This window comes from Hemicordylus capensis, chromosome 3 (genome assembly GCF_027244095.1).
Source record: "Hemicordylus capensis ecotype Gifberg chromosome 3, rHemCap1.1.pri, whole genome shotgun sequence".
NCBI lineage: Eukaryota > Metazoa > Chordata > Lepidosauria > Squamata > Cordylidae > Hemicordylus > Hemicordylus capensis.
In genome coordinates this window covers 100,626,720-100,647,869 of record NC_069659.1, presented here as the reverse complement: position 1 = coordinate 100,647,869, position 21,150 = coordinate 100,626,720, and the positions used below count along the sequence as shown (strand labels likewise).

Here is a 21,150-nt window from a genome sequence, read left to right as displayed (position 1 = left end):
CCACCGGCAGCTGCGTAGCTGCAAACTGCAGCAAACCTGCCTGCACAGGCATCCTCTTAAATGACATTAAGGGGGCACTCACTCCATTAACCCCATTTTCATGCCAGTATGCAACCGTTGGCTGCTTTTGGCCTCCGGTGGTGCTGCTGGGATACCCATAATGCACCACACATCCCATCCTCCAACCCTCCGCGCTGCTGGGGGCTGCCAACAATCGTCTAGGTGGACGATCCGCTGGCCAAGGGAGAATCAAGGGATCATCTGTGAGAGGTAAGCATTAGCAGCCTTCCTCCCTGCACTCCCTCAAGCCTTCTTGCTAATCATGTTCTTATGAATTTACAGTTAAGAAGCAGGGGCCTTGAGAACTCAGCATCTAGATAGCAGAATGAGCAGCAGATATACAGCTCACCTGGAGCTTTCCCCAGACATTAGGCTTTACCATGGATTTAGTGCGAGGCTTTAAAAAACCCAATGCAAAAAGTGGATTTTAAAATCCCGAATATAAATCGGGCTACATGTTAATGTTCAGTAAAAACCCCGAATTGTGTGTGAAGTGCTCCTTGATAGTTTGCAAGGACTTCAGGGTAAATCTGGCCGATATGTGAACACACACCCTCCATTCCAGAGGAGATGTGAACTAAAAGCCAGGTGTGAAAAAATTCCTGGTCATCAGCTTCATAGTGGTGACCTGTATTTATTCTCAAATTATCCAGTTTTAATCAAAATATGCATATATAATACCAAAAAATAAATGCAAATTTTATACAATGTGAAGACTTGGGGTGAAAAGTGTCCTCTATTTCCACTTTTCCCCCAGACAACTGTCTCCCCCTTCCCTATAATAGTTACGCCCGTGGCTCACAACATTTATAAAATAGATACAATGTAAAATAAAACTAATAAAATTAACCAAATTAAGTTAAAAATCCAAGCTAAAACCACAATCAGAATTATGTTTGTTTTCAAAGTTTCAAATTAAGTTATTTAAAAGCTAAAAACTGTGAATTCTTAGCTCTATAATTTGATTTCAGCTGAAGCCTTCCAGAATCTAATTGGACAGTTTATTTGTCAATCTGAACTGGAAACTTCCGTCTTTGCCATTAGGACCATAGAGTTAAATCTAGGCCAAAAACAAAAAGTGGGCGGGAGGAAGCGGAATTTCGCATTCTGAATGGCTAGTTTTCCCGTCACTAAATTGGACGGTCCTCGCCTTCTGCCGCTGAGGTTTTCCCCCGCGCAACGTGCGCATGCTCGCCGTCCTCTCGTTGAATAAAGCGTTTATCTTTCCGCATATAAATAAAATCTAGTTCTACGATTTCAATTAAGGAGCAAGATATCGCTTAATTTTGAATGGTTAATATAGGTATCACTCAAACTGAAGCCCGGCCTTTTATGAGGACAAATTCCACCTCAAGCTCCTTTAAATCCCATGACCCACTTAAGGAGAGTCGATAGGTGAGATCTTTTTCATCGTCATTGGCCAGGAAACCTTGTCATTTAAAGCTTATTCCCGCCCTCTTACGGTGGCTTGGCCACCGACAGTTTGTTGAGTGGTCGATGCTGTTGTCAATCAGTACAGGAGGCGGGCTAGGCTTGGGCCGTGCAGTCGGCTGATTCCTACTTCCTCTTTTGCCAGAGCCGGGTTAACTGAGGGCTGTTGGTGGTGGAAGTAACAGTTGTAAGCATGCTGGGGACGGGGCTGGTCGTGTGGGCGCTGGTATTGCTTGTGTCAGGTAAGGCTCCAGGTGTGCGGAAGTGAAGTGGACGCTGCGTACTAGGGAAAGCTTGCGGTAGAGGGCTCTCTCCATCTGGCGGGGCGGGGCGGGGGGCGGCGGAAGGATCTTGCGGCAGTCAGATGAAGTGCAGCAGGGGCGGTAGAACTAAGGGGGCCCTGCGGGGGGCGGACGCCGGGAGGGATAGTGGAAGGGGAGCTCCATGTCGGCAGCGCTGGCGGGTGGGGAGGGGCAGTGGGAAGAGCAGGGCTGGCTCGTGTTCGTGGATGGGTCGGAAGTGCTGTGGAAGAGTATAAGCGCGGAGAGGGGAGGAGGGCGTGGGTGCCCGATATGTCGGGAATCATGGCTTCAGTAGAATAAGTTGGGGAAGAAATAGAGTGAAACACAACATTTTAAAGTTGGGTAGCCATTATGCCTCATAAACTGATCTGGTATTGAACTTATAGTTGTGAAGTTATGGTGCTGTTATGTTAACCTGCACATTCTGCCTTATTCTCTCTGATCTGTCCATTTATTTATTTATTTATTTATTTATTTATTGTTAAAAGTGTATACTGTTTACATTAAAACAACCCAAGGTGGTTCACTCAAAAATTAAAAACAAGACTATAAAAATGACACAATTACAATATTACAATAAATGACACAATTACAATATTGATTACAGCTAAAATATAAAACCAAATCTGATTTAAAAGATTTAAAATACAAGCATAAGAACTGCACAAAATACAAAGAAGAAGAAGCAGTAGGTAGAGACAATCGTATAAAAGCCTGGGTAAAAAGCCAAGATTTAACACGGCTTCTAAAAACTGTGATGGAGACCAAGGAGTGAATAGCCATTGGGAGAGCATTCCTGTTCCTTGTATTAGTACAGGAGATGAGAATGGTAGCTGAAATTCCAATTTAGCTGCCTCTGGACCAAACTGGATGTTACATAGGAGATATATAATGATCTTCTGAATAGTTCTTTCTTTTTTAAAATGAAGAGTACCAGTAGAAAGCTATGGATTTGAGTGGGGGAGTGGGATGATTCTTAACTTCAACTTTGTGCTGTGTTTCCTGTGGCTGGAAAAGAGTATGGGAATTGAGGAAGTTTTCAGCTAGGGTTAAGTAGCTTCCTCCTCCCTCTGCAGCTGTTTCTATATGTATACAGCACTTTCAGGTGCTTTTCATCTTTAAAAAAAATCCCAAACAGGAGACACCGGTCTGCTGTGTTAGTCCCTAAGTCTCCCTATACCAAAGGAACCAAGTGGTACAGCTGTACCTCCCTTGGTACAACTGTATGCACTACCATAGTTACAACAACTATTTTTGCAAACTCACTTTCTGCTTCTAATAGTTCTGCTTCTGCTAATGTAAAGCATTTCAGTAATGTATATTTTGTCAATCCTGGTCTTGGCTAATCTGAGGAAGTCCTGCTTCTCCGCTTTGTGTGAGCTGGGGGTGGGCGTTGGTGACAGCATCCTGTGACGATGCTGCTTGTCTGTCTTGTTGGGACAAACCAAGGAATTGGGGCAGTTCATTCTTGTACTTTCAGCACCAGCCTAGTGGAGCTGATCTCGGATGAATTTGAAAGAAATCATTTCCTCCATTTCTTTTTGTTGCTGTTGGCATTGTAAAAATGAGTAGAAACAGAATCCCTGTTAATGGCAGGATGAAAAAAGCATGTGAGGGACATATTTAGAGTTCATAGTCGGCTGATCACTTTGCTGCTAGCAGGCAGCTGCTGAATGCACAAGAAGGTGGCTACTTTGAGCATATGCTACCCAAACTAATGTTGGCCTTAATGTAGTAAGAGACAGTGTTATGTTAAATAAATGAAAGCTGGATGCTTTCACTACATTGCACGACTCCTTCACAAAAAGTACAATCTGAGCAAAATATCAAGTGAGAGTAATAGTTAAAGAACAAGCCTGTGGGAATAAATGAATTTGTTTTGTTTGGAATACAGAACATAGAACTTGTGTGCAGACTATAAACAGTCATACATGTAAAACAACTGAGTTGGTATGTTTAAATATCTTTAAAACAGCATAGGGCTTGAAAAATTCAAGATGTTCAGTTAAACTATAAACCCATTCTTCATAGATCATGGCTGAAAACAGTTCCAGAATTAGAATCTGTGTGTAGTTGTAACTATGAATCAACAAACAGTTTATTCAGAAAGCTGTCATCCTGCTCACAAGACTGGAAAAAGGAAGTCAAAGGGATTTTGGCACCCTAATTGTGTCAGATACCATCTTTGGAGCTGAGCAGTGGGCATAGTGAGAAACTGCCAACCCCGTAGGAATATACCTTCTGTTTCATCTGAAAGAAAAATCTTTCTCTTCAGGAAAGTAGAAATACTATATTTCTGAATCTTAAAATTCTCTGCATTGTTGAATATTTAATTGGACAAATGGTTTCCTCAAGAGAAATAAAGCCTTACAAGTGTCTTGAGTAGAAAAATCTTTGAAGGCTAGTACATTGCCATCCACCTTATCTTCTGTATCATTAGGTTTTTATCAGGTCTGCTAGATAATATAGTTAATCCAGGATAACCTGGATCAGCCACAATGTCTCTTACTGTATAGAGAACTGAACACACTACAGCTAATAGACTTCCCAAACTGTTAATGGTATAATTGGCTGGTAACCAGAGAAGAGCAGCTCCATTACTAGAAGATTCCAGAATTGTTTTTAACACACACACACAAAGTCTTGAATCACCCCATTGTTTGTCCAACAAAACAAGTAGATTATATTTACAGATACTGTACTGTTGGCATAAACTAGTATTATAGAATGGCACATGTTTACTGTCAATACTTACTGTGTTTTCATATAGCCTTGAAAGTAGTTTAGACTGGCCCCCAAGGTGAACATGGCAGCAACCGAAGCTAAATAAGTTTTACTTATTTAGCTAAAAAATTACGCCTATTAAAGGCATCTACATGGAGTTACACTCCTTGCCTGATTGTATGGTGCAGCATTATGCCTCCAAAGCATGTAGGATTGGGACCAAATCTCTTCCACTAAGAGGTGCTACACACATGGACAAATGTGTTGGTACTTCTCCACAAAAAAGAACCCACAATTGTCTCTGAAACAACTTGAAACTGACAAACTTAATTGGCACCCATCATTGTTTATTCTGCATTTAACAAAAATCAGACTTTGCTTTAGAGTTTTGATGCAACAGAATATTTCAAATAACACAAATGAAAATGGCATGGACAAAAATTATGGGACCCTTAATCTAATATTTTGTTGCACAACCTTTAGAGGCAGTCACTGCAAACAAGCGATTCCTGTAGCTCTCAATGAGACTTCTGCACTTGTCAACAGGTAGTTTGGCCCACTCTTCCTGAGCAAACTGCTCCAGCTGTGTCAGGTTTGAAGGGGCCTTCTCCAGACTGCATGTTTGAGTTCTTTCCATAGATGTCCGATAGGATTCAAATCAGGGCCCATAGAAGGCCACTTCAGAATAGTCCAATGTTTTGTCCTTAGCCATTCTTGGGTGCTTTTAGCTGTGTGTTTGGGTCATTATCCTGTTGGAGGATCCATGACCTGTGACTGAGACAGAGCTTTCTGACACTGAGCAGTACGTTTCGCTCCAGAATGTCTTGATAGTCTTGAGATTTCATTGTTCCCTGCACAGACTCAAGGCACCCCGTGCCAGATGCAGCAAAGCAGCCCCAAAATATAACTGAGCTTCCTCCATGTTTCACAGTAGGTATGGTGTTCTTTTCTTTGAAAGCTTCATTTTTTCGTCTGTGGACATAGAGCTGATGTGACTTGCCAAAAAGCTCCAGTTTTGTCTCATCTGTCCAAAGGACATTCTCCCAGAAGTATTGTGGCTTGTCAATATGCATTTTAGCAAATTTCAGTCTGGCTTTTTAATGTTTTTCTTTCAACAGTGGAGTCCTCCTGGTCATCTTCTATTGAGCCCACTGTCACTCAAAAAGCGACGGATGGTGCAATCAGACACTGATGCACCTTGACCTTGGAGTTTAGCTTGTATCTCTTTGGAAGTTGTCCTTGGCTTTTTGTCTACCATTCTCACTATCTTTCTGCCCATTCTACAGTCTCATGTACCTTGAACTTCTTAATCATATTTGCAGCTGTTGTCACAGGAACATCAAATTGCTTGGAGATGGTCTTACAGCCTTTGCCTTTAACATGCTTGTCTATAATTTTCTTTCTGATCTCTTCAGACAACTCTCTTTTTTGCTTTCTCTGGTCTGTGTTCATTGTGGGACACATGATGATACCAAACAGCAGAGTGACTACTTTTCTCCATTTAAATAGGCTGAATGACTGATTGCACGATTGGAGACATGTGTGATACTAATTAAAGAAAACAGCTAATTTGAAAAATCACTCCAGTCAAATTATTTATGGTCTTTTCTAGGGGTGCCAACAAATGTGTCCAGGCCACTTTAGAATATATTTTTAGAATAAGCAATACTTCCTCTTTTCACACTTGCTTTGCTTTACTCGATGACTTATTAAAGGCATGCAGGTTATACATGGGACAATTGCTTTTCATGTAATCACTTTTCAGGAGGCATAAAACACTTTTTCAATCAGCTGTCAGGGTACCAACAAATTTGTCCATGTGTGTACCTAACTCCCCAGCTGCCAGCAGAGAGACTAATGAGATACGGAGAAAGTAGGCTGACAACAACTTTACAAATCACTTTAAAGAGTTGGGGTTGAAATTCTGATCCATTAATCCTCACCTCCTTCTCAAAGTGGCTCTCTAATAAAGTATTTGCAACTTGAAGACCAGGGATATTGAGTCTGATGTTCAAGGTCCTAAGATATGAAGGAGGGACAGACAATCAATAGCCTCAACCCCAGAGGATCAGCAACAATTGTATTCTGTGTTTATATGCCAGCATGTGTCCCTGACCCCTGTATACCACAGCTCTGCTACAAAAGTACTTGGAAATCCTTCATATGAGTGTATTTTCTTTACCTGCTTAGATTAAAATGCACATTCACATATTTGAAATTCTATTTTAGTGGCATTACATTAATGCTTGCGTTAGTAGTATCCTATAACTTCTGAAAATTCTGAAAATCATGATGGCTAAAATTCAAAAGATGTTTACTCTGACACATAGGTCAAGCTTTGCTTAAAATAAGGTGATTGGATGGATTGCCCGACTTCAGCGTGCAAGTTAACAATCTTTTTAAATGCCTTCCATTTTTTAAAAAAATACCCCAAGCTCTCTGTAAATGGAAAACAAACAGAGCAGGCAAACACTTGAGCTAGAACCTTTCACTGGATGTGCTTGTTTTCCACTTGCAAGGAGTTCTGAATGCTCCCCCATGTGTAAATTTTAAAAAGCTGGTATTAACTACTTCTAGTCCGTAGCACAGTCCACTCCCCCACCCACTGTGTGTATTAGTCCCAGCCAAAGATTTCCCCCAACAGTGGGCTGGGAGGGGGGGAGTGGGCAGGTTCAGAAGAATGACTAGCCTTGTCCTTCTATTTCAGGTACGCTTGCGAATGAATTCAGTGTATTAAGATCTCCTGAGTCTGTTGTTTTCCGTGAAGGAAGTTGGCCAATACCTGGAGACCGAATTCCAGATGTGGCAGCATTATCCATGGGCTTCTCTATTGAGGAAGTATGTGATTCAGTTGTGCTTCTTCAACTGCAGTACTGATATCTGATAACTGAAGTAGGACTAGCCTACATAGTTATCAGCACCATTAATTTATTGTGTCTTGTGAATTTTGAGCAGAAGCACAATCTGACTTTCTTCTCTCTTATATGAGCATGTTTAGTCAAATCATGAAATTACTGTTGTGCCCTATTATCTCAGGAATATACATATTTTTTTCATCTGTAAATGGCACAAGTAGCATGAAGTCAGCATATCTTGATGACCACTTCCTTTCCTGTGCTTCATCATAGAATAACTTTTTATTTGAGCCTTTCACTGTTTCTTCTTTCAGTTTTTAATAGCTGAATTAAACAAATGAAATCATATCTAAATTGCTTACAGGACCTGGCTTGGCCTGGGCTCGCCGTAGGTGATCTCTTCCGGCGTCCTCGAGCGACAGTCCTAGTCACAGTGGCAGGAATAGACAAGCTAATGCTGCCTAAGACTGGCATATCTTACCCAGTTGAGAATGTAAGTACTGTCATGCTGTAGATTCCAGTGCTGGCCAAAACCTCTGTACAGAGAAACTTCAGTATATTTTGTTCTGCTACCAAATGACAAATTACCAGTTACAAAAGCTCACGGATATAAAGTAGAGAGAGGTACTTTCTGGTACAGAGAGAAGTTTAAAGAAACAAATCCTTCTTGCTCGCTTGCTTGCACTTTGCACCTGTGTTCTGATTTACAACGAAGTTGCAAACTTAGGTAGAGGAACAGAAGATGCTGAAGTCTGACAATTCTTGGAAAGGTTTGTTTCAGTAAATCTGTATGCCAACCCCCTCTCCCAACTTTTGCGAGAGAGGGGGGTCGGCATAGAGGGGTGTGGTATGAGGCTTCTGTTCTAGTTTTAGACTACAATATATACAACCTACTTAGCTGGAGAGTGCACAGAACTTGCTCTTCTGTTTCATGTCACAGCTGTGAGAGCCCCAGTAGTTACTTGGTCTGGAGTTGGAGTGGAGGGCTGAATGGGTATATGGAAGCATGCATTTGCCTTCTACTCGTCCTAATTGTCCCTTGTGTTACCTATACATGTTTATAGCTGGTGATGTGGTAACAGTTCTGTTAAGGTTATTGGAAGCCTCTGCTTTGCCTACCTTGGACTGGGTCATTCATGCCCTGTGTATATACTGAGAATATTTTACAAAATACAAATGCAGAATCAAAAAGAAAATAGACATATAAAATAAAAGCCCCAAATTTTATTTATTTGACACATTTGTATACCACCCAAAATGCAAGTCTCTGGGTGGTTTACAACAATACAATAAAAACAACAAATAAAAAGGTTAAAACATTACAACAACTTAAAATTTAAAATGTTAAAACTATTAAAAACCATCAAACTATTAAAACAGTATCTAACTAAAAGCCTGGGCGAACAAATGTGTCTTGACTGCCTTTTTAAAAGTTGCCAGAGATGGGGAGGCTCTTATTTCTTCAGGGAGTGTGTTCCAAAGCTTTGGGGCAGCAGTGGAGAAGGCCTGTCCCCAAGTAGCCGCCAGATGAGCCGGTGGCACTGTAAGGTAAACCAAAGAGAATAAAGCTGGACATGAGTCATGAACTTGGCATGAATAAAGCAAAGTAAAAGTGTGTAACTTATTCTGCATCAACTTTATCTACATACCTTCAAAGGAGAAATGTAATTCTTTTATTATGGATATCAAATTTGAGGTATCTCGGAGTTAAAGTATCAAGTAACATTATATTTAAGTAGTGATTGGTGAACCAACAAAATACACATTCAAGGACAGTTCATTTCAAACTTAACCCTTAATGAAAACACAGCCTTGTGTCATGAGGACATGCTTATGAGTTAGTTTGTAAGACCTCTGTCACCTTTTAATCGATCAGGCGTATGCATTTGACTATATTTATTTTTATTTATTTGATTTATATACCGCCTTTCCAAAAATGGCTCATTATAAAGCTGCCTTCTGCTGACTTAGACCATTGCTCCATCTAGGGCAGAGTTGGCTATGCTGACTGGCAGTGGCTCTCTAGGGCTTCAGACAGGAGTCTTTCCTAAGCCCACTTGGAGACGCCAGGGATTGAAACGGGGGCTTTCTGCATGCAAAGCGTGTGCTTTGCCTTGAGCTACAGACCCATCCCACACCTTGATCTTCATTATGTCTTTAGTTTGTCATTCCAAGCTAATAAGATTCCCCAGATGTTCTCAAGCTTTGTTTTGATAAGCTGCATTATGATCCTTGGATCTCACACTACTGCTCACTTTGGAAAGAAGTGCTGTGGTAGTCCTGATGGAAGGCATGAAACTAGCTTATGTGCCCCTCATTGCTTCCTCTGAGAATCATGGTTTTATGCATATTCATTTTCAATTTAGCTGCTCTTTAGCTATAGTTAAAGTAGTACAAACGTCTGTAACTGTAGGCGACAGAGCAGCATCTTTATTGAATTTTAAAAAAAACCTGATTCCACATTAGAAGATAATTTCTATTAAAGCTTCTGTCAGGGATAATGCATAAGCAGTTATACTATATTTATGGTATAACTATAATACCATTAATTATTATTATTATTTATTCGATTTCTATACCACCCTTCCAAAAATGGCTCAGGGCGGTTTACACAGAGAAATAATAAATAAATAAGATGGATCCCTGTCCCCAAAGGGCTCATAATCTAAAAAGAAACATAAGATAGACACCAGCAACAGTCACTGGAGGTACTGTGCTGGGGGTGGACAGAGCCAGTTACTCTCCCCCTGCTAAATGAAGAGAATCACCACATTAAAAGGTGCCTCTTTGCCAAGTTAGCAGGGGTTGCATATAGAGGTAGGGGTGTGCGTGTGTGCATTATGAAGTTACCAGAACTTTGCCTTGCCTGCAAGGCTTTGTTCTGCTTTAAAGAAGAATGCTATTTCCCTTTGGGGAATGCAAAATAACATGGTGTTCCTATGCAGAGACTTTCACCCAGATGCACATTCCTAGTAAATCAGATTATAATTATAGTATTATAATTTATAATTTAACTCAAAATCTCCGGGGGGGGGGAGTAAATGCACATATAACCTGTATTTAACCTCCCATCTTTTAAGGCAGGGCTGGGGAACCTTGGCCCTCCAGCTGTTTTTGAACTACAACTCCCATCATCCCCAGCCAGTTGTAGTTCAAAAACAGCTGGAGGGCCAAGGTTCCTCTCCCCTGTTTTAAGGCATCATCTTAGAAGACGACTCTGGGTAAATCTGGTACATACTGCAGAAAGATAGTGTTCTGATTTTCCACAAATGTCAGACAGAATTTCTTACAGGCATTTTTTGTAATGTTCCAGGCAGTTCCTTTCAGCCTTGATGGTGTTGCAAATGCTATTCATACCTTGTTTTCTGAGGAAACTCCTGTTGTTGTACAGCTAGCTCCTAGTGAAGAGGTAAGCACTTATTTCTTCCTGAAAGCACCAGAAATTAAATAAATTGTGCATTCTACTACTTCCCAAAAGAAACTTGTGAAATGTCTTGTGTTGGAAAAATAGCTGCTTGGTCAATGAGTATATTTTCTCAAAGTAATTAAATAGTAATTCACACTCTTATTATGGGGTTCTTTCAGAGAGTGTATATGGCAGGAAAGGCAAATTCTGTATTCGAGGACCTTTCAGTCACGCTGCGGCAGCTTCGGAATAGATTATTCCAGGATAATTCAATTCTTGCTTCTCTTCCTCTCAACTCTCTGAGCAGAAACAATGAGGTATGACTACATTTAGACATAGCTTGTTAAAGTCCTCTGTTCTATTCCTTATTTAATAAAAATATTGTTCTTCAAACAATGATTATGTTCGAGTTGGTGGGGGGGATGCTGCATATTTTTCTCAAGCATTTTTTCAGTCTAGGATTGAGCATTGTGCAAAATACTTACATACAGATCTCATTTAAGGTCAGATCTGTGTGCTCCAGATTAATTTCAGGACTCTTCTCTTCAAGTCCTGATCTGACCATGGAGAAGATCAGTTTGTCATTTAACTTGTATGTTATTAGTTAATAATGTAACATCTAAATTGGACCCGAGACTCTTCAGCAGGGAGAAAACACTCTTAAGTTCTTTTTCAAAAATTCTCCTTAGGTTGATCTGCTCTTTCTGTCTGAATTGCAAGTCCTGCATGATATCACAAGCTTGGTAAGCAAAGACTCTGTAAACAAATGTTTAATTCTACTAAAGAATTGGCAGTATCTGGGCAAAGGAAGGATGCCAGTTGGCTTCAGAAGCAGTGGCAGCAGCTCCCATGTAATTTTCTGGCCATGTAACTTTTCAGACAGCTTGAAGCCAGCCAGCTGAGGAAGCTTTACACTGGGAAGGAGAAAAATAAGTGTGTGGTTGCTGGATAAGTGGTGCTTCCAGATGAATGGCTGTGGGAGGGAGACCGAGGTCTTGGACAGGCTGTCAAGAACCAAGATAAGCTCTTCTACCATAAGGCATTGAAAAGTACTACTTGAAACAAAAACAAAAAAGAACCTGCTTCTCACTTTGCCATTTCCCCCTGTTACTTTTTCCCTTGTGTCTCCCAAGCTATCCAGGCACAAGCACCTAGCCAAGGATCATTCACCAGACCTATATTCTCTAGAGCTCTCTGGGCTGGAAGAAATTGGTAAACGGTATGGGGAAGATTCTCAGCAGTTCAAGGATGCCTCTCAGATTCTTGCAGACTCTCTACAAAAGGTAAACAAGAACGGAAGGCAGTGTTCCCTCTAACAGGGATTCCCAGATGTTGATTGCAACTTCCAGAATCCCCAAGCAAAAGCCATTGCATCTGGGGATTCTGGGAGTTGTAGTCAACAACATCTGGGAAATCCTGTTAGAGGGAACACTGGCAGAAGGATTGTTAGAGAATTTGTCTTCTGCTCCAAATGCTAGGCTAAATCAAAGGAACGTTTACCTACGACCTAGCTGAATGCTGCTGCTTTTCAGGAATGGATATTGGGTGGCATATAATATTTTGGCTTTTTTCAAATGAAAGTTCCTTGGATTCCTGGACTGTAGATTTAGGCTGATAGCAGATTTGGGTTATTTGATTAGGGTTTTTTGAAATGGTGATGAAGAATTGTGTGTTTTCAGTGTTGAAAAGGGATCTACTCAAATTCAGGTTTACAAATTAGCAAACACAGTCGTCAAACGTTAGTACGGCTAGGTCATTATTTATAAAACCACTTTCACTTACCCCTTTCAGTAGTTGGGCTCCAACATACCTTTGTAGAAATGTATGCTTATCAAAGCAATCAGTAGCTGTTGTCCAAGATTCCATACCAGGAATCTGGCCAGGCCCGTCCTTAAGGTGAGGTGACTGGGTCCCTCTCCCTGGGCCCCACATTTGGACAGGCCCTGCGCAAGAGGCAGCAGCGGCACCGCATGGCACACACCATCAGTGTCCGAGCAAGTGGCGAGCCTGCCTCTCCGCTCACTCAGCCCAGGCAGCCTCGTGTTGCACCCGGCGCAGCAGTGGATATACTGGGAGGAGGGGACTGCGTGCGGCCTGCCTTACCGCTCACTCAGCAGCAGGCAGGCAGCCTCAGACACTGCCGACTATGACGTACTGGGGATGGTGAAGTAGAGGGGAAACGGCCAAGCAGCAGTACAGAAGCTGGCAGTGTTAAACTCTTGCTTTCTTGTGAGTTTGGTTGCTGTTTATGCCCCCAAGAACGTACGTGTGTGTGTGTGTGTGTGTGTGTGTGTTTGTGTGTAGGTGGTGCAATTGATGCACTTGGGGTTGCTGCTGCGAGGAATTAAGGAGTCTGGTTGGGGTGGGGGGTCACTTTCAAAAGCATGGCTATGGACACGCTGCTTACAAGCAGTCTCTCTTTCCATAGGCAAAGGGGGAAGAGTTTCATCATGGGGGGTGGGCGGTGTAGAGAATGGAGCACCCTCGTGGTGACCAGGATTGTCTATGTATGTTTTACGTGCAAGTGTCTGCTCCATGCTTGCAAAACTCCTGAACTCTCTTTAAAAAGTAAAAGCACAAGGAAGACTAGAAGAGGGAGGGAAATGCCATCCATCCAAGCACCCAGCTATGTCAAGGGGGAGAGAGAGAGGCGTGGGAGTAATCTTTTGTTCTGTCACATTATTGCAACACTGCAAGAGAAAAGCAAAGCAGCTCAAACTTCTTGCCTGTTTTTCTGAATGGTGGGTCCTCTTCCCCTCCCAGCCCTCAAGTTGCATTAAAAAGCAACAAAAAACCCAATGTCTCCACCCTCCCCCAAATGCCTTGTGGTGTTGTTGTTTACATCTTTACATTCTTGCAAATTCAATTTCTTAAACCTTGGATCCTTTAGAGATAGAAGGGGGAGTAGGTAAAGAAATATGTGGTGTGGGAATAAGTTTTGTGTTGAAATGTTTCTACTAATTCATATTTGCATCATTATAATTGTTTTATACTATTACATTTTTGAGTGTCCAGTTGCTCTTTGTGCCCTCAAGTACCCGCATGTTAAAAATACTGCACCACCTTGGGCTGAAGCAAGGTAGGAGGTGCTACTGGTGCTGTTAAGTTGCAGTAAACCTTCAGAGGTGAGGCAAAACTGGGATGGATTGAAGAAGGGCTGGGGTGGGGGGTGGGAAGAAGGAACAGGATCAGGAGCCAGTGTGGTGTAGTGGTTAGAGTGTTGGCCTAGGACTGGGAGACCTGAGTTCAATCCCCACTCAGCCACGAAACTCACTGAGTTATTCTGGGCCAGTCATGTATCTCTCAGCCTAACCTACCTCACAGGGTGGCTGTGAAGATAAAAATAAGCAACCATGTACACTGCTCTGGGTTCCTTGGTAGAAGAGCAGGATAGAAATGTAAGATAAAAAATACTGCATCAGAAACAGATTGATTATTTTCTTCCTTTGAAATGGAGGAGCAGTGGGCATTCTGTGAATAATTTGGGTGGATGTTGATATAGTTCTTTGCTTTCCAACTTGAATTTTGGAATTTAAGTTTGGAATATATTAAACTGTGTATATTTGTGTCTTGGTTTCACATAAAATGTTTTGCTTTTGTTTGTTTGTTTGAAATGTTAAGGGGGGCCGCATATGTTGATTCGCCCCCCGCCCCGAGCCCCACCAGGGACAGCCCTGAATCTGGGAACAAAGAATGCAGCAATACTGAATTAGAGCTGCAATGAGTTCCTATAAAAGTATATTTTCACCCTCTTATACTATAACTGTCACCTTAAGTGGCACAGTGGGGAAATGCTTGACTAACAAGCAGAAGGTTGCCGGTTGGAATCCGCGCTGGTACTATATTGAGCAGCAGAGGTATAGGAAGATGCTGAAAGGAAGATTGCTTCCTCCCATTTGTGTGTGAGGAGGCAATGGTGAACCCCTTGTGTCTTCTACCAAAGAAAACCACAGGGCTCTGTGGGCGCCAGGAGTCGAAACGACTTGATGGCACACTTTACCTTTATACTATAACTAACCCCCAAGTGACTACTGAAGAAACAGGTTATTCACCTTTGGCTGATGTTCGTTGATTATCTTTTTGGTTGCACCTTTCTGCACCTGTGCAGAGCCTCATTTAGAACTTTCTAGGGCTCAGCCTCAAGAATGTTGGCACAGCCACTCATAACGGAGTAAGAGTTTATACCCAAATGGGTGTGGCAATGGAGTAAGAGTTTATACCCAAATGGGTGTGGTGTATACCTCCTCCCTCTGTTCTGTTAGACTGCCTCAGGGGAAATCCAAAAAGGTAAATGGGAAGGAAGGAGTAGTCAACTTGTGACTACTGTTTGGACCACAGCTGCTTGACAGAGTTCAGGGACTGGAATATCTCAGGCTAAGGCAGCACTTGCAGTCTTCAACAATGTGGAATAAGCCCTGAGAGGGGTGTGTGGGTGTGTGTACCTAAGTAAATTCTGAGTAAGTGCATCATTCACTTTGATGAAACTCCTGTCTGTTTGTAAAATGTATATAATGTTGTAGTATCATGGTGGGATTGTACTTCAGAACTGACAAGTAAGGAAAAAATGTTGGCCAAGGCCAACCAGAACTTGTGAATCCCTGATGTAACTCATCTGGTAAATGCATGTCTGCTCAGCTTAAACTGTTTTCAGTTTGCAGATGAGATGTACAGCCTCTATGGTGGTAATGCAGTAGTTGAAGTGGTGACCATGAAGACGTTTGACACTCCCCTTGTGAGGAAATCACGATCCATCCTACAGTCTACACAGGTTGTAGAAGTCTCAACAGACTATCAAGGGACTCCAACTCCCCAGTACTAAATGCTGTTGTTTGGAAGTCTTGTGAATTTGGGTGGAGCAGCCAAGCAATTCTTGTAGAATGCCTAACTGTGATAACTTCTTGTTTCTTCTGAGAATTCAATAATAATCATTTCAAAGACTTTGGTTTTGATCTAAAGATACTCTCTGCTCAAAAGGCCTGTTTCAACTTTGCATTAGAATGCTGTGAGAGAGAAGTGATGATAAATCCAAATTTTTATCATTTCTCATGATTCTACTTGTGCTCTTTCACAAGTGAAATAATGAAACCTGGCTATAGAGCAACCTATTATAGCATTGCGATAACTCTTGTGCCAGTTGCTATTTTCCTTCTGCCCACAGTTCTTTTGGATCCAATCCATTTGAGTGTTGCTGCTTTTAATAAACAGCAAGAATGAGCTATTTGTTCAAAGCCAAGTGCTTCATCAGAAGTGCCATGAGCCAAAAGACTACTATATCTAACTTGTACATCATAATGCTCGGCCTAATTTTATAAACATAGCAAACACCAAACTGTGACAGATGGACATGATGCATTTGCTCAAATTACAACTACTGGTTTCCATCCAGGCTAATGTGTGTGCTGAAAAACGTTGCATGTGTGCAGCCGGAGCAGCAGCCTTCCCTGATTTCCCCTTCCCTCTGCAGCCTACTTTGCATCCCCAAAATATATTCCTGAAGATGTGTGACCCTATGGGACATATTTGCAGAAGGCACAAGTGGTTGCAGAGTGGAGGGTTTATTGACAGAAATTGCCCCTGCCCTGTAGCACATGTTGGACATCTTTTGGGTAACATTGATCTAGATGTCACTGTTCTCTCCTCCTTCACATGCAGCAGGAAGCACATAGAGAGCACAAGTCTGAGACTTGGTGCAGCTCATTCTCTTCACAATAAACCATGGTTTGCTGTGGTGTCTGAACTGGGTCTGTTTTTCCAAATGGCTCCCATGAAGATTAAAAACTTTTTAAAAATAGCTTAAGAATACTACTGAGCCTATGAACTACACACATGTTGCTCATAGCTATGGTTACAAATGGTAGTGGTTTTACACTGGCTGCAAGATATGTTTGTTAAATAGAAGTAGCTCCATTCTATTGGAACTACATTCAAATGGTGCTTGTCTGGTTTTTTGCAGCTACTTACACAGAATATTCCTGGTACTTCCTTCAGTCAGTCTGTATTTTATTGTATGAATATTAAAGTGCAGCTACTCAGTCTCCTGTATTCTTCTTTTCATACTTCCTCTTCTAAATACTATTTTTCTTCTTTGTTCTAGTCTCCCAAAGTCCCAGACAATCAATATAACTTGGGATATCCATACGGTTTTAACTATGCCGTAATCTTCAATATAATTCTGTGGATCATGATTGGCCTGGCCATAGCCGTGATTGTCATCTCCTACAACCTCTGGAACATGGACCCAGGCTATGACAGTATCATTTACAGAATGACCAACCAGAAGATTAGGATGGATTAAATTTCAGAGGAGGAAGGCTTCTTTCAGTGCTTTGACATGACTCAATATGGACTCTATCACAGTCCAGCTATTTCTGTGAGGTATCCCCTTGTGTTTTCCTTGTGGATATATATTAGAGTTTAGTGGGTATGGTCAACTTGAAGAGCTTGAACTGCACACTGCTATGAAACCATGATTTAACTCTATTGATTATATACATGTAAATGATTCCATTTTGTGACCGTGTAATATGCATTGTTTGAAGCACTTCTCTGTACTGTGAGTAAATATGTGAAACACATGCACTGAAAGTATGCTAGCAACTTGCTTTGTGTTAAATTCTTTACCCTGGAGGTCTAGGATATTGTCCTTGAGCCTATGTTGTAGATTATGAATTAATGGCAAATGTTAATGTAAATACCTCAGATTGCTGTCTGTAGGGATGTAGTTCTGTTTGAGCTTAACTTTTAAATATAAAGCTCCTCTTAACCAGAACTATTCTGTTAAAATAGAATCTGGTGTGCATATGTGTGTGTGTGTGTGTGTGTGTACACTTGTGAGCCACCCTACAAACTTTATTCAAAGTGAGTGTTCTTGAAAAGGCAATGTAAGAATGATCTGGCATAAGGGGTGGGGAGTGTAGTGTGATATGTGTTAGCAGAGCAGAAAGTGTTAAACTGCAGAACTCTTCTCTAATGCCATGGTTGTACCAGCAAAGCTCATATGTATTATAATTTATGAATACTGTCTCCTATTCAAAGGACTCCTACTCTAGAGTGTGATTGTGGACCAATACATAGCTGTGAGCCTATCCATATCACTATTGAGAAGCATGGTAGGTCTAGCCATACCATTATTGGGGAGCGTGGTGGCTGTGGAAAGTGGCACTCATATGGCACAAGTCAGCCTTCAGCATGCATTGGGAAAACTGGAAAGTAGTCCTCCTAAACTTATGCTGAAATTTGTCAGACTTTAAGATGCCACAAGAATACTTGCAGCATGTCTTAGGAAATCTCTCCAAGCTGAAATAAAAATCTTGCATACAACTGGCTATGAGCAAACTGTTGTCATCTGCAGAGACTTCAAGCATTTTTCTTGCAATAATAGTACTGAAGATTGTGTGACTAGCATCTGAAGAATTACAGGTAGGTTCACCTAGGAGTATGGAAGCAGCAAGAACTATGGGGAAAGTGTTGATGAATAAAGAGCATCCAGGAACTAGGGATATCCTGGTAGGACAGTTTTACTATGCATTGCTATGCAAATGATGTTCCTTTTTACCATGTGATCTGTACATAATGTCATCTTAGTTGCATGATGACACATGGTCCATGTTTAACTGTACAAAAGCAGTGGTCAAGATCTGGTTAGTTCATATATATTTACCATAGGAGAGAAAATAACAAGCTTAAAACATTTCATTAGTTGGCCTATCTGTAGGTTTTGCTAGCCTGTGTCCTTTACGACAGTAGTACTGAAACTCAACGTGCGTCTCTAACTCTTTGGCTTAATTCTAGATTTTCACTACTGTACAATAGGATGCAGGATGTAATACATAACTCTTGTCCAGGATTGTGCAGTTGTAGTTAAAGTATATACACTTGGAAGCCACCCTTGCAAACAGGAGTATGTTCCCAGGTATTGATGAAAAACCCCATATTAATGCAAATAACAGACTAAAAATACCAGAATGTCCCTAGTGGAATTGAATGAGGGAAGTAAGCTTCCCATCACCCAAGCAAAAGTGCTTCATTTGGAAGTATACTCCTAGAGAGTTTAATCTTATCTTTGATCAGAGATAGTAGATGGGAACCATTTTCCATTTAGCTAAATAAAGCATGGGGGTGAGTGGGCAAACCGTTCCTCTTGTAGTGCTTATTAGATTTGTAGGTAGCCTTTAGGAAACCTGAAATGAGTTAAAAGGATTCTGCTGTAGACCAGTAGGGAGACTAATCTAAGGGTCAAGTTATTTTCATCCTAAAAACCATAATTGATGTTCCCTAACCAGATTAAAATTGAAAACAGGTTGGTCCTCCCCTACATACGCACATGTTGACAGTCCTGTGACTGTGAAATAGGCTACAGGTATGCTCCAGCCCAAAGTTAGCTGTACTTAAGCACCACTGATTTCTATCAGCTGTGTCCTGTCCATTCAGTATTGCTGAAATATTTCATTTAGAAGACTCTGGAGCTGATCTCTACAGATTTGATTGTTTCATAAGGCTTTGAATAGGCCAAGCCAGAGAAAGCTGGTTACTCAAATTCCATTGAAATGGATGGAACTTTAGTAACTTTTTATTACTTCCAGTTGGATTTAAGCATGGATTGCAGCCCTAGTGCACAAAGTGGAGTTCTTTGATTATGCAGATAGAGAAGGCTTAGAAAAAACTCTGGTACTGACTGATTAAAACTAGGCAGCCTTAAAATGGCAGGGATAGAATTCCATAGTGTAGAAATGAGTACAGCACATGAATGAGTCCACACACTATGTATCAAAAGGGAGCAATGGAGTTGAAGTGGAAATATGAATGAAAATGTACACACACAGACACTACAGTGACCTCAGTTTCAAGATACCTCTTTGTCAAGTGCCAGTGGAAGTTGGTCTTGTCAAAAAACTTTGGTCAGTGTGCTCCACTTCCTTGATAATTAACTGGTTTATATAGCAAAATTGATGTATGGCAAAATAGAAATAGAAGTGCACAGCTTGAAATAGAAGTGCATCAAAATGTGGAGGAAACATGTCCCTGTCTCAGTCCTGGAGGTAAAGAGATCTTTGAGCTGCATGCACACTCAGTGTGATACTACCTCTTCTGTTGCTTTTAGCAAATTATCTTATACAAGTAGGTACAATGCTCCTTTTGGTTCTTTCTGTGGTTCCCAAAAGATCATACATGCATTATAGGATTTTTTTAAATAGTTTGTGCAATATAATAAATGTGATCTTATTAAGAAAGCCTGTGTCTGTCTGCACCTAACTGATAACTACTTTAAACTGCTACTTTCCCCCCACCCTTTCAGGCTTGAGCAACTCACGTTAGTGGCTTATTAGAAAATGTATCCTCTTATGTGCTCATGGGATCACATTTGCTTTCCTGCTCTGCGTACCATCTTAACCAAGAATTCTTCTCTCAACCATGCTTTATAGCTCTAAGTTTCTGAATAAAGCCAGTCTCTCTCCCAGCTGCTTTACACTCTAGAGATAAGCAGTTTAGTGGGAACAAGCATCCAAGTTGCCCTGAAGTAACTTTCTTGAAATAACTTTAGTGGCTATGCTAATTTTTATTTTTCTTATAGAACTTTAGTTAGAAGGGGACCTTAGAGGTCTTCTAGTCCAGCTCCCAGATCAATGAAGGAAATTGCAACAGCACCCCTGGCAGTGGTCAGCCAGACTCTGTTGGAAATCCTCCAGTGGAGGAGGAGAGCCACCACTGCATGGGGCAAACTGTACCACTGTCAAACAGCTCTTACAGGTAGGAAATTCCTCCTAATGTGTTTCTTCAAACTGCATCCTTGTAATTCATTCCAGTTCTACCCTCAGGAGCAGCAGAGAATAAATTCATTTCTGTAGAAATTTTTCAGATACCTGAAGAAAGCCATCCTGTTTCCCCTTAGGTGGCTTTTTGCAAGACTAACTATACCCAGCTCCTGCAATTGTTCCCCATAGGGCTTTGTTGCCTTCATTAGGTGGAGCTTGGAACTGGATATCGTGGCTGACACATTACATTAGAGTACATCAGCCTAGTAATGTGTTTGTGCAATTGCACAACTGTAAGATTTCCATGTTACACAAGCCCATTTCCAATGGGCTTACTCTTGTGTAACAAGAGACAGCTGGTCTTGTGGTATCGTGCATGATTTGTCCCCCTAGCTAAGCAAGGTCTGCCCTGCTTAGATATGAAAGGGAGATCACATATGAGCACTGTTAAGATATTCCCCTCAGGGGATGGAGCCACTCTGGATAGAGCAGAAGGTTCCAAGTTCCCTGTCTGGCTTCTCCAAGATAGGGCAGAGAGAGATTCCTGCCTACAACCTTGGAGAAGCTGCTGCGAGTCTGTGTAGACAATAGTGAGCTAGACGGACCCATGGTCCGACTCA

At 41.4% G+C, this 21,150-nt stretch overlaps 1 protein-coding gene across 4 annotated transcripts; it reads left to right on the top strand.

The window, feature by feature from the left end:
* The first annotated feature begins 245 nt into the window (after positions 1 to 245).
* On the top strand, positions 246 to 18,098 carry ATP6AP2 (ATPase H+ transporting accessory protein 2). Of its 4 annotated transcripts, none has more exons than XM_053306317.1 (9): positions 246 to 270; positions 7,225 to 7,355; positions 7,737 to 7,865; positions 10,686 to 10,781; positions 10,958 to 11,095; positions 11,468 to 11,521; positions 11,912 to 12,061; positions 15,430 to 15,546; positions 16,873 to 18,098. In XM_053306317.1, exons 2-9 carry the CDS (start codon positions 7,335 to 7,337, stop codon positions 17,071 to 17,073), a joined length of 906 nt encoding a protein of 301 aa, XP_053162292.1. In that variant the 5' UTR covers positions 246 to 270; positions 7,225 to 7,334; the 3' UTR covers positions 17,074 to 18,098. The 4 variants fall into 4 exon arrangements, with proteins under 4 accessions (XP_053162292.1, XP_053162289.1, XP_053162291.1 ...); XM_053306314.1 differs by lacking the exon at positions 246 to 270 and adding an exon at positions 1,576 to 1,733; XM_053306316.1 differs by lacking the exon at positions 246 to 270 and adding an exon at positions 1,985 to 2,130.
* Positions 18,099 to 21,150: the final 3,052 nt, after the last annotated feature.

Excerpts from the sequence above, each read along its gene's own strand:
- ATP6AP2 (XM_053306314.1), top strand. The coding sequence starts at position 1,685 with ATGCTGGGGACGGGGCTGGTCGTGTGGGCGCTGGTATTGCTTGTGTCA. Across the intron at positions 1,734-7,224 it reads GCTGGTATTGCTTGTGTCAG|GTACGCTTGCGAATGAATTC; the intron begins GTAAGGCTCCAG and ends CTTCTATTTCAG. Across the intron at positions 7,866-10,685 it reads TATCTTACCCAGTTGAGAAT|GCAGTTCCTTTCAGCCTTGA; the intron begins GTAAGTACTGTC and ends GTAATGTTCCAG.